The sequence below is a fragment of the Canis lupus genome, chromosome 2 (assembly GCF_011100685.1).
Source record: "Canis lupus familiaris isolate Mischka breed German Shepherd chromosome 2, alternate assembly UU_Cfam_GSD_1.0, whole genome shotgun sequence".
NCBI classification, from domain to species: Eukaryota; Metazoa; Chordata; class Mammalia; order Carnivora; family Canidae; genus Canis; species Canis lupus.
In genome coordinates this window covers 2,206,059-2,217,673 of record NC_049223.1, presented here as the reverse complement: position 1 = coordinate 2,217,673, position 11,615 = coordinate 2,206,059, and the positions used below count along the sequence as shown (strand labels likewise).

Below are 11,615 nucleotides of genomic sequence, written 5' to 3'. Positions count from 1 at the left end.
GCAATGACTGTAGCCACATGATACTCTGAGGCACCAGTAAATGTCCGTTAGATGATGAAAGGTGAATTGACTGAGCAAATGGAGAGCAGGATAAGGAAAAGTCCTTAGACTTTCCTGTATAGTATAGTTACTACATATGAAAAGGACTTCTCCCCATCAGTGAATCCTACCTTTAATGAATTCTAGCTCATGGTGTTTTATGTCTCACAGTAAGAATTGCCTAATTTAATTGCTTCAGCTTTAGATATGCTTCATGGACTTCAACCAGTGGCCTCTCCATATTACTTCTACTCATTTAGCTAGCTAGAGTCTATGTACAATTGCCCTTAGGATTAGTACTTTAAAAGTTCACATCTTTACTTTGACCTTGTGCTCAACCAAGAATGTGTACTAGGAACCAAAGTTAAGAGCTCAATACATTAGCCTACTATAATTGCTACTATATAACTGGAAAAATTTTAACTGAACACAGGTTTGCATTAAGTATATATATTTGAAATAAATGTTCTATAGCTGTACATGTGAATGTAAAATATTAAATTTACAAGTATCCTTTGCCATGAATCAGCTACAAGCCAAGTTGTTTAACCATATATACATCTTAAGTAAGTACCTTAAGAAACTAAAATATGAAGTGTTTATTCTCACAAATCACCTAGAAACAAATTTTTATTCTGAGAAATCAGGAAAAACTATTCTTTATGTATAAAATGAAGTTACTTCTATCTTATATGCATAGATAGATAGATAGATGATAGATAGATAGATAGATAGATAGATAGATAGATAGATAGATAGAGATAGATAGATAGAGAGAGAGAGAGAGACTATATTTATTAGGTCCACAATTTTGACTGGGATTTAAATTCAGGTTCTGTAGTTTCTGGCAATGACTCCTGGAAAACTCTTCATTTAGTTTCCTCATCTAGGAGAGAAGAGCATTGCCTGGTTAACAGGATTATCTGAAGATCAAACAAAATAACATATGAGGAAGCACCAGTCACAGTCTGTACTCAGAAAAGGTTAAATAAATTAACAGAAATTTTATAGCATTGTAGCATATACAAGTTACAAAATCCTATAAAGGTAGTAATTTATAAATAAAGCAAAAACACAAACCCCAAAGTATATCTTCTTTTGTTTATATTAAAGCCAATGGTCATAAAATCTTGGACTAAATCCCTAGAATAAACCTATAGCAGCAATTTGAATAATCTGGTTTCAAAGAGGACAGAGTGTGAATAAAAGCTGCATGCTCTCTGGCTGAAAAAGATATCACTGACTCATACATGTTAACTATCTCAGTAGTAATAATTTTTTAAAAGCTTCTGAAAGTTTGGCTCACATTATTTTTGTTTTCCAAGATTAAGCAGAGAACCATTCCCTCTCCTTCCTCTTCTTTCCCTTTTGTAGCTCTGACCCTCTCTGCCCATGATACTAGGTATCGTACGCAGGGGCTGCCAGTTTAGTGCTCTGGTCTCTGCGCTAGGGTCTTCTGCCGTAAGGACTTCAACTGCTTGACCTAACTCTACCAGACCGCAACCTTCCTTCATTCTCAACTGAAGGTGTATGCTAGCATTCATTCAAAACACTGCTTCTTTTTGGATGTTGTGTCTGGCCTCTTCTTCCTCATGCAGAAACATATCTTTAATTATTTCTTTTCAGGTAAAATGAGAAAAAGATACGAAGAAAACTCTTTTCAGTCATTTCTGTATACCTCAGCACAAGTACTTTGTCCATTTTTCAAGATAATATATTTTCTTGACAATTTAGACACCAAGATAAGGCTTAATTTAACATTTATAAATATTTAAGAAAAAAGGAATCAATTTGGAAATTTTATCGACAAGCTATCAAAACAAAGGTTTGTTTTTTGACAGTGAATGTACAATATTATATGGTTTGCCATTACTTCCTCTCTAGGAAGAAAGGTAAAATGAGAAATACAGTATATAAGTAAGTCATCAGAAGTTCAGTAGATTTTTTTCAACACTTAGAGACACGAGTCAGAAAAAGTGCAAACAAACTGTAGAAGCCATTCTCCAATAAATTTGACTGTGGACCACATATTAGATGATAGTAAGTAATTATTGTTTGTTAGATGTAGCAATGCCTTTATAGTTGTGTTTCTATTGTTTATTTTAAAAGCATCTTATTGGTCAGAGACACAAACTTAAGTATTGTAAGTAAAATGACTCACACGGGATAGGCTTTAAAATATTCCAGCTTAAAAAAATTATATATGTGTTATAGTGGTGGTAAGGTAGATAGATAATAAATATAATAGACCAGAGTATTCTAATACTGCTGTTAATATATAAAATAAACAAAATAGTGGAATTTCATTTCTCTATATAAGTGGCACCTGGTGTAATGCACCATACAGACAACAAAAAAAGGTATTTAGGTTATGCACTGCTAAGCACACCTGTGACTTGTGAGAGTGAATCTAGTATTAAAATGTTAGGGGGTGTAAGGGTAATATGTAGGTAGGAGAATGGAAGGAATACACTGGTATTGCAGAATCTCCTGTAATTCAGAGAAAGGTAGAAGGGGAGGTTAGAGGGCTGGAGTATTTGTCTATATTAGAATTAATGTATTATGAAAACAGAAGACAACTTTTGAATGAGAAACTTTCTATGCCAGACTTGAGGCCACCACATATTCTCCTCATCCTTTATTTCTGTGGTGTAAGCATATCACCAGAAACCCTTGATAGAATTAAATCCCCAACATTCAAAATGCTCATATCCAACGTAGTTCCAATCCATAAAAATAAAACATTTTTATGTTGAATGCATTTTTATGCATTCAAGAACAATAATCTAGACATTTTTCATGTAGGACTTAAGTAGGAGTAAAAGTGAATTAAACCATTTGGATAAAAATGCAACTAAAGCTGCATTAGCTGCTTTGATGACTCATGAACATTTATATATATACTATTATGTGTGATACTCCATCCACATAAAAAAGGCATTCTATTTCTTTATTTTTTTTATTTGACAAGCAGCAATATCATGTTTGTCATTTTAATGTAGATACAATTATTAGGTTATCTGTCATATTACAATATTTAAGTTTTTTATTTTATGTCCTTTAAGATACATTAAAAAAAAAAAAAAAAAAAAACAACACACCAACTGCAAACGTGAAGGGGAGAAAAAGCATGGTACCCAACCAAATTTCCACATTTCAGCAATACTTCACTCATTCTTTTAATAAAGTTTTAAGAAATGTCATAATGACATGAGCTTGAAATATCTCTAGGCATTTTCTCGGACGCTCATGACGTGGCACTGGTGATGTTGTAAACAGCAGAAAAACAGGGGCTGCCAAATGACCAAATTATGGAGGCACAGGCCTGCTTTTTCCCACAGGAACACACCAAATGGTGATGGCAATGATCTTCTTACACCCACACTAGAGGAGAACGACATCACGCTACATAACTGTATTCATCTGCTGACGCTTGGCTGCGTTCGATGTACTGTTTGTCTATCAGAACTTCAATACACTTCTTAATCATGCTGATACTAGGATTAAACCTAGCTCTTGACTGGCTAATCACCTGTGTAAGAGAGACACAGATGTCAAACTACTGCCAAGTAGTCAGTTATAAATAATTATTTTTAACCAATAGCTGTGAAGTGCCCCAAATGTATAGAGGTTCCATCAAACAGACCTAATCCACATGGGAAAAATATACTTAGTTATGAAATCATGTTCATTAAAATGAATAAAATCATCCTACATGGACGTATGTGATACATCAAGCAAGTGAACACCATGAACAGTATTAAAATTTTAAGCTCACATGACAGTGCCCAAGGAGAGGAAACAATTAGATCAATGTTGATGACAAAAAAAATTTAATGCAAAATAAGGAAAAAGCCTAATGTTTCTGTTGTGAAGGAATTACAAAGCAGAACACAGATATAGCAAAATCCAATAATATTCATACATAAATTAAACTATAAATTAATCAATCTATCTAAATACACAGACACACACTCCATTTTCTGTTTAACCTTCACACTCCAGTGCCTAGTTGAACTAACACTTTCTCAAAGCTTTCTCCAGGGACGCCTGGGTGGCTCAGCGGTTGAGCGTCTGCCTTCGGCTCAAGGCACGATCCCAAGTTCCAGGATTGAGTCCCACATTGGGCTCCCTGCGAGGAGCCTATTTCTCCCTCTGCCTTCTCTCTGTCTCTCATGAATAAATAAAATCTTAAAAAAACAAAAAACAAAAAAACACACCTTTCGCCAACATCCCCTAAGTCAGTACTTTTTTTTTTTCTAAGTCAGTATTTTTGTGCACATTCTCATACTACTGTAGCTCTTTTTCAGTGCATTGTTAATGTAATTTTATATTTTGCTTCCATACTATTTCAATAATGTGTTTCTTTTCTATTAGATGGTGAATTCCAAAAGGGCAGGATCCACATCATGGGTTGCTCTGCATCACATCCCTAATGACTATCAAGGCACTCCATCACATGTAGACACTCAGATATTTATGGAATGAATATTTGAAGTAGTGAATTTCTTTCAATAACTGGACAGAAGGCTCAAAATCCTGGTGAACCTTAGACCTCTAAATCTAAGCCAAAGCAAACCTGAATACAGAAATTCTAAGTACTGTTCTCATTAAGTAATAAAGCATTTCTTTATGCTATTTGGGAATCCTATTATGTATGTACCACTCTGACAAAGAAACATTCCTAATCTATTCATTGATAATATCCATTATCCCCAAAAGCCCTCAGGGCTTCCCCTCCTTTTACCTCTTGAATAAGGGCATTATGCCGAAGTACTTTCCGTGCTTTCATGATACGAACTATAGCAGCCTGGAGATACATTTTTCGGTCCTCATCTACAGCACTTCTAGTCTGCTCCATTTCCTGTTTCACAGGGGGGAAAAAAAAAGCAAACGACACAGTAAGTCATTGAACCTTTCATAATTCATTTTGTCACTGAGTTTACATAAATTTCCACTTGATACCGAGCTTCAAGTTATACAGCTATCAAATGCCCATTATCATTATCACATAATCATTACTAAAGGAATATCTACAGTGAGTTATTTATAATTTCTTGGGTTAAAGTTGGAAGGTTATTTAAAAAAAAATTAACAGTATAATAGAATGTATTTAATGTAAATAGGCAATAAAGTAGAACACAGCAGTAATTTTCAAGACTTTTGCTTGAGATACTCTCCCTCTGCCCCCCTCAAATAAATAAAATATTTTAAAAAATAAAAGATAAAATACAATCTACATATTACAAATTATTATTCATTAGTCTAGAGAAAAATGGGATCTCAAACATTTTAGGGTTCAATTTTTTTAGGGTTCAAATTTAACAATTAACTAACATCTGTCTCCCCAAGGGGATGTAAGTTCCTATAGAGGGCCTGACATCTTATATAATTTTATATCCTGCCCCATGCCCAAGGATAGGGCAAAGACAATCAAGAAACTTTAAGTGACCTTAATAGGCTATCCCAGAGCAAAGCATTAATCATTACTGGGTTAAAAGAATCAACAGCAGATGTTCACCTTGCAAAATGGCTCATCTGGTAGTCTGAACTCCACTCCTGACCTATTAGATTACAATTTGAGTATCAACAAGACCCCAAGTGGTTCATTTGCACATGAAATTTTGAGAAATACTTCCAACAACTTCTCTGAAAGAATGTTATAAAGCTTTCCCTTATTTTACAAATAAAAAATATGAGATTATATTACTACTTAAGGTAGGAATTTTGGGGGCACTGGGTAACTCAAATGGTGAAGCATCTGCCTTCGGCTCAGGTTATAATCTCAGGGTCCTGGGACTGAGCCCCGCATAGGGTTCCCTGCTCCGGGGAGAGTCTGCCTCTCCCCCTGCTTGTGCTCTCTCTGTCTCTTTCTCAAGTTAATAAATAACATCTTTAAAAATAAATAGGAATTTCTGTGAAGAATGCAAAGCAATGCTCTGCATTTTAATATAGTCTAAAAGTATGACTATACTGCAATACCTTTTCCCTTAGATATCTATTATATTATACATTACTCTTAGATATCTATTATTTTTATAATCTAAAATACTGGCAGAGGTTTGGTTTGCAAGGTTTAGTAAGCTCAAAGAATAAATCATAAAAAAGGCATCACATTATTAATTTTGATGTGCAAAGTTTTCCATTATCTCAGTTACCGCTTGTGAAGTCCAATGTTTAAATATTTCCCAAAGAAATGACATTAAAAATCACTCACCTGTGGTGTGTCTTTCTGCATCGATGTAGTAATTTTAAATTTTGTTCTTTTACTGCTAAAGTTCATATTTAATGAAAATGAAGATTCTGTATCAATGTCTTCCTATAATTGAAAATAATGCATGTATATTTATAAAAATTAAAACAATTAAATAAGAGTTGCTGCAAATAAAATATCATAAAATTAAATGACCAAGCAAGACTAAACGCTCATCATTTTACATTATAAAGATTATTTAAGAGAAAAACAACTGTCTTCTGTAAAATAAAGAAAGAAGCAAATATCAATTCTTTTCTAATTTTATACTTGAATTTTAATCTGTTTAGATTTAGAAATAAGCTATGGCCCAACTAATATATATAACCATCGGATAAAGAGTCAAATTGTCTTAAACAGAATTTAACACTTTAATTCTTTTTTTTTAACACTTTAATTCTTATGAACTACTAGGCTCATAATTTATGTCACCCTATTTTGAAAAAGTGAGCAACCAAATGTCTTTTAAAGTGCTGCAATAAGAAAATACGTATACGTATTATAAATAACCCGACAACAGAAACAAGTAGTGTCCAGTGGCATACACGGCTTTAGTATGGTTCTTATGAAGTTTACCCTCGAATTCATGTTTTACTGTCTGCCAGAAGCACGTGGCCTCTTTTCAAGTGAAAGTTGTTAAGTCAATTTTTATAATCACAACTATCAAGCTTATGAAAGCCACTCTGATCACACATGGTGTTTTCTCCATTAGCAAGATCAAAAAGCACTTAGCAAATGAATTCATTCTCAATAATAAGCTAAGAAGTTCTGCTAAGGAACAGCAGATTCATAGTTAAAATTTATGTGCAAACAAGCAATCATCTATATTTTGTACATTCCCGGGCAGCAAAAATAATACATTTTAGAAAATACATAATGTCTTAAGTACTTAATTTAGCTTATAAACTTAAACTTTTTAGGTTATAAGCTTAAAAATTCATGCTTAATGATTGACTCAATTAAAATCTTAATATTAAGAATTTAATATTTTGTTAAGATTCTGAAATCAAAAATTAATTTCTCAGTATTAAGAAAAGCTTGATTTGAATTTCAAAATATATGCCATTTAAAACTATTTAATTATAGGCTACAAAATATCATCCAGCAGGGGCGCTTGGAGGGTATAGTTGGTTAAGCGTCTGACTCTTGGTTTCAGCTCAGGTCATGATCTCAGGGTTATGAGATTGAGACCTGTGTTGGGCTCCACATTCAGCAGGGAATCTGCTTAGGATTCTCTTCTCCCTCTGCCTCTCCTGCCACCCCCCAAATAAATAAATCTTTAAAAATATATATCATTAATTAAGTGAACTGATGACAGAAATAGTAGGCTATTAACTTCACCAAAATAAAAATGATGTCTGATTTATAAGAATTTTTTCTTACAGGCACAATTCGAATTAGGAGATTTAACTCACATCTGTTGCTTTTGAATCATTTAAATATCCAGGATATATATATATATATACTATAACAGTAACAAAAACGTGTTACTAGGGAAAAAAAGCTATTAAGAAAAGTAGTATATTCCTGGCTTGCTATTCTTGTGACAATATATTTGTACTACAAATATATGGTGGTTATTAGTTGAGTCCTGGACTGAAGGGACAGAAGAGTGAGAGCATTCAGAATTGTCACACAAGCTAAATATACATATAAATAATATCAATAGTCATTTTCTATTAGAACCATGTAATTAAATAATTAAATATCAATTAAACACATGTGAAAAAAATCAGGAAGATTTAGGATATGCTATTGTTTTTAGCCTCAATTAACCAGAATCCAGCCAATTATAAAGGGCACAGAGGCACCAACTTCTCTGTGATTCCACAAGCTCACAGCTCTAAGTAGCCAGCAGTATTGCTAGCTGACTCCAGTGCTTTCCAAAGTACAAAGGGTATTACTGATTATAATCTTACTTTAAAAACTGCAAACGTCTCAAGCTATAATGTTTATAATGCTTAAATTCCTCGAAATAGGGATGGAGCGTTTGCCTTCAGCTCAGGGTATTATCCCAGGATCCGGGATTGGGTCCCGCATCAGGCTCCCTGTGAGGAGCCTGCTTCTCTCTCTGTCTATGTCTCTGCCTCTCTGTCTCTCATGAATAAATAAATCAATCTTTAAAAAAAAGAATTCCTTGAAATATTACCCCATACCTTTTCTGAATCATGGTTAATCATTTTCACATCAAGTAATGATTTGATTGTTTTTGTCAGTTCCTTTTCATTCATTTGAGTGCTGTCTTGAAGTTCTTTATAGCTGACAGTTTCACTGTTGTTAAAGGCAAGAAGAACTGCCATTTGGTATGTAGTAACCATGGCTACATATGGTTTGCCCAAATAGTTCATTTTAACTTCACCTACAATTAAAACAAAATTGTGACAATAAACTGATCATTCAAAGAAATATTTCAAAGTTGTTTGAGTAATAATTATTTATTTCAGCTACTTTCTCCTGAAAGAATGAGCCAAGGACTTACTAAATTGTTACTAGCAGTGTAATCAGTTTATTTGTTTCGGGGGATCGGAGGGAGGGCTATTAGTTTTGAGTATGCAGTATAAATCACAATTAAACTATCAGACCTCTACCAGTGTGTAACAATGTCTTTAAGTGTTAATAGGAAAGCTAAGACCTGGACAAGAAAAAAGCAGAAACAGGAGGTGAGGGCAGGAGAAATGGACAAAAGGAGAGAATGACAGCAGGTGACCAGTAATGGCTTTATGTGCTGCCTCTATCTTGGTTCAAGCACTCAGGGAGGTCCACAGGTGTAAAGGAGATGCTTCTCCAGTGGCTCCATCTAACCCACAGCTTCTGCTAAAATTTAACAATGCTACTTTATCTCATAAACATCATTCTTCCCAGTAACTTTCTAGGGTCATACAAATGGGAGGAGAGACAAAAAGAAAGATCCATTATTTTGTGGAAATAGTTGATAGAACAAAAAAGCTCTAGATTCTATGCCAACCTGAAAGCTATAAAGGATACAGCAGGTTTAGGCACACTACGGTTCTGGGACATTCCAGAGGGACAGCACACTAAAAAGTTTGTAACAAACAGTATGACAAACATGTACATGTATGCACTCTGTAACACATAAAATAAAAAGCTAATGCAAGTCAACAAACTGTTTCCTAAAGCATAAAGCTGTAGTTTAGTGACTGTATTTGTCTTTCTCATATACACACCCCCTGCATTATTCAACTGTCAATGGATTATAAACTAAACCGCTACAGATCTAGTTTTAGAGCTCTACATTTTAACTTAAGGGAGCTGTATGAACCTTCATGAACCTACCCCAGAGGCTACATTCTCCCTGTTAGTAGTAATTAGTAACTCTGATCAAGATTTTGTGGTTCCTTTATTTATATATATATATATAATTAAACATTTTAAAAAGATAGTCAATTCTCCAACTTACTATGACACAGATGGCTATTCAAACTTTCATTATGCCTCAACCTATTTCAGAAACAACCGTTATTCAGATAATTATTTGGAAACACCTAAAAAAAATTCCTTGTCTCTGAATTTTCATGAAAGGTGGTTAATAATAATGAATTAGAATAATCAATTCACACAAAATAGTTTAAGTAAAAAGTTAATATTAGGAGTATCCTACCAACATTAGCACAAAGAATATTTTAAGGACTTTCATTTCAACATTTAAGTTTGGGAAATGTGGTGAAAAGTCAAATATCACATAAATTGTTAGCATTTGTGCAATGACTGTTTAATCATATGTCAGAAACAAGTATGGAATAATGCATCAAGCACCTAGATGATGAAGTAGGACCACCAGGCTACCCATCACTGATGCTGTCAGGGCCCAGAATGAGCCCCCTGCCACACCCAACAACAGTCTTTTATCACCATCAGAACCCAAGGAGCATTAGGAGACAACACAAGTAAAGGGTCAAAATATCATTTATTTATTATTAAGTTCATTCTGCAACACTAGAAAAACTAGTTAGCACTCTATTAAAACTTTTTTCCTGTTTTTTTAATTGTCAGCATTAGGGGTACATGGGCCTCTTGCCTCCTTTTCAGCACTATTATCTTACAAGTTCACAGTTGAATAGATTGGGAAAACGATAGAGGGCATATGTGGGGCAAGGAAGGACATCTCAAATTTGCACGATTCATTTAATTACTGCCGTGTAAACAGAAAAGGAAAATGACAAAACAGTTCATTTAACCTGCAGAATAGTTTGGCAAACTCGATGAAACTTCAAACTAGAATAAAGCATTCTGATACACATATACTTTAAAAAATACACCAAATATAACTGAAGACATATTTACAACTCATTACAAGGAAGTAATGAGTGGGCAGAACTCATAGTTTCATCCAAATTACTCTCCTTTACTGACAGCTCCTTAGTCTCTAAGGGAAAGCTTTTCTTTACAGAAGAAAGTCAGTTATTAAATGCTGAATGAATAATAGAGTATTGCCAATTTGTAACCAGTAACGGAATAACTGATTCAAGTCATGATCATCAATGGCTGCCAAAGCCTAATAGCAAAGTCGTTCCTGAAAAAGGGTATTCATATGGGACCCAGATATCACCCCTCGGATCACCTGTTCATTGAAAAGGGAAATGAGTTATCTTTACAATGAAGAGATCTGATGGGCACCACCTTAACCAAGTGACCAACTTTAGTGTCTCTAATATGAGACAATCTGACATTACATGCCTTCAGATGTGAAATGCATTATGAAGTATAAAGGACTGCCTAAAGTATTCTTGCTGACAATATGTAATTTGAATAGAATCAAACTTTTGGACCTAGTTTCAGAAATACTAATTTACAGAAAGTATAGGGACCAGAAAACAAATAAAATTAATCACAAAAATTAAATGATTAATAAAATTAATCACAAGTACATAATGTGACAAATCCAAAACACACTTTCCAAAAAAGTATGTCAAGAGGGCTAAAGGGGGTTAGAGAGGAAGGGGTGGGGAACAGAAGTGGGAAAACACTGTAACCAAATGCAATTAGTGATCTCCGATTGCATTAGAAACAGGCAATAAAGTCTCTTTGGGTGTAATCAGGAAAATTTACATATGGACTAGACATCAGACAATGTTAAAACCCCTCAAAATTATAACTGTTAAAGGACTTGAAATTAATAATGAAAATAATTCAGTCAAGGACAGAATCACTACCTTTTAAAGTATGTGCAACAATATGGTGACTTTCTTTTGGCAAATTTGCCAGATTACATTTTGGTAAATAATCAACACTTACAGGACACACTGTTCACTAACTGCTAGTGTGATATAATTCTATGTATTATTTATGTATTATCTATATATTT

The 11,615-nt window shown here is 34.0% G+C and overlaps 1 protein-coding gene across 10 annotated transcripts in view; it reads right to left on the bottom strand.

Annotated features, from left to right (window-relative positions):
• Window positions 1-1,126: 1,126 nt before the first annotated feature.
• Window positions 1,127-11,615, bottom strand: part of CUL2 (cullin 2) — a 166,236-nt gene continuing 155,747 nt past the window's right edge. For all 10 annotated transcript variants that reach the window (XM_038529677.1, XM_038529670.1, XM_038529668.1 and 7 more), the window contains 4 exons: window positions 8,449-8,651; window positions 6,257-6,358; window positions 4,787-4,903; window positions 1,127-3,571 (listed from right to left, as the gene is read on the bottom strand). In XM_038529677.1, coding sequence (XP_038385605.1) covers window positions 3,440-3,571; window positions 4,787-4,903; window positions 6,257-6,358; window positions 8,449-8,651 — 554 coding nt within the window. In that variant the 3' untranslated portion in view covers window positions 1,127-3,439. The remainder of the gene's footprint in view (window positions 3,572-4,786; window positions 4,904-6,256; window positions 6,359-8,448; window positions 8,652-11,615) is intronic.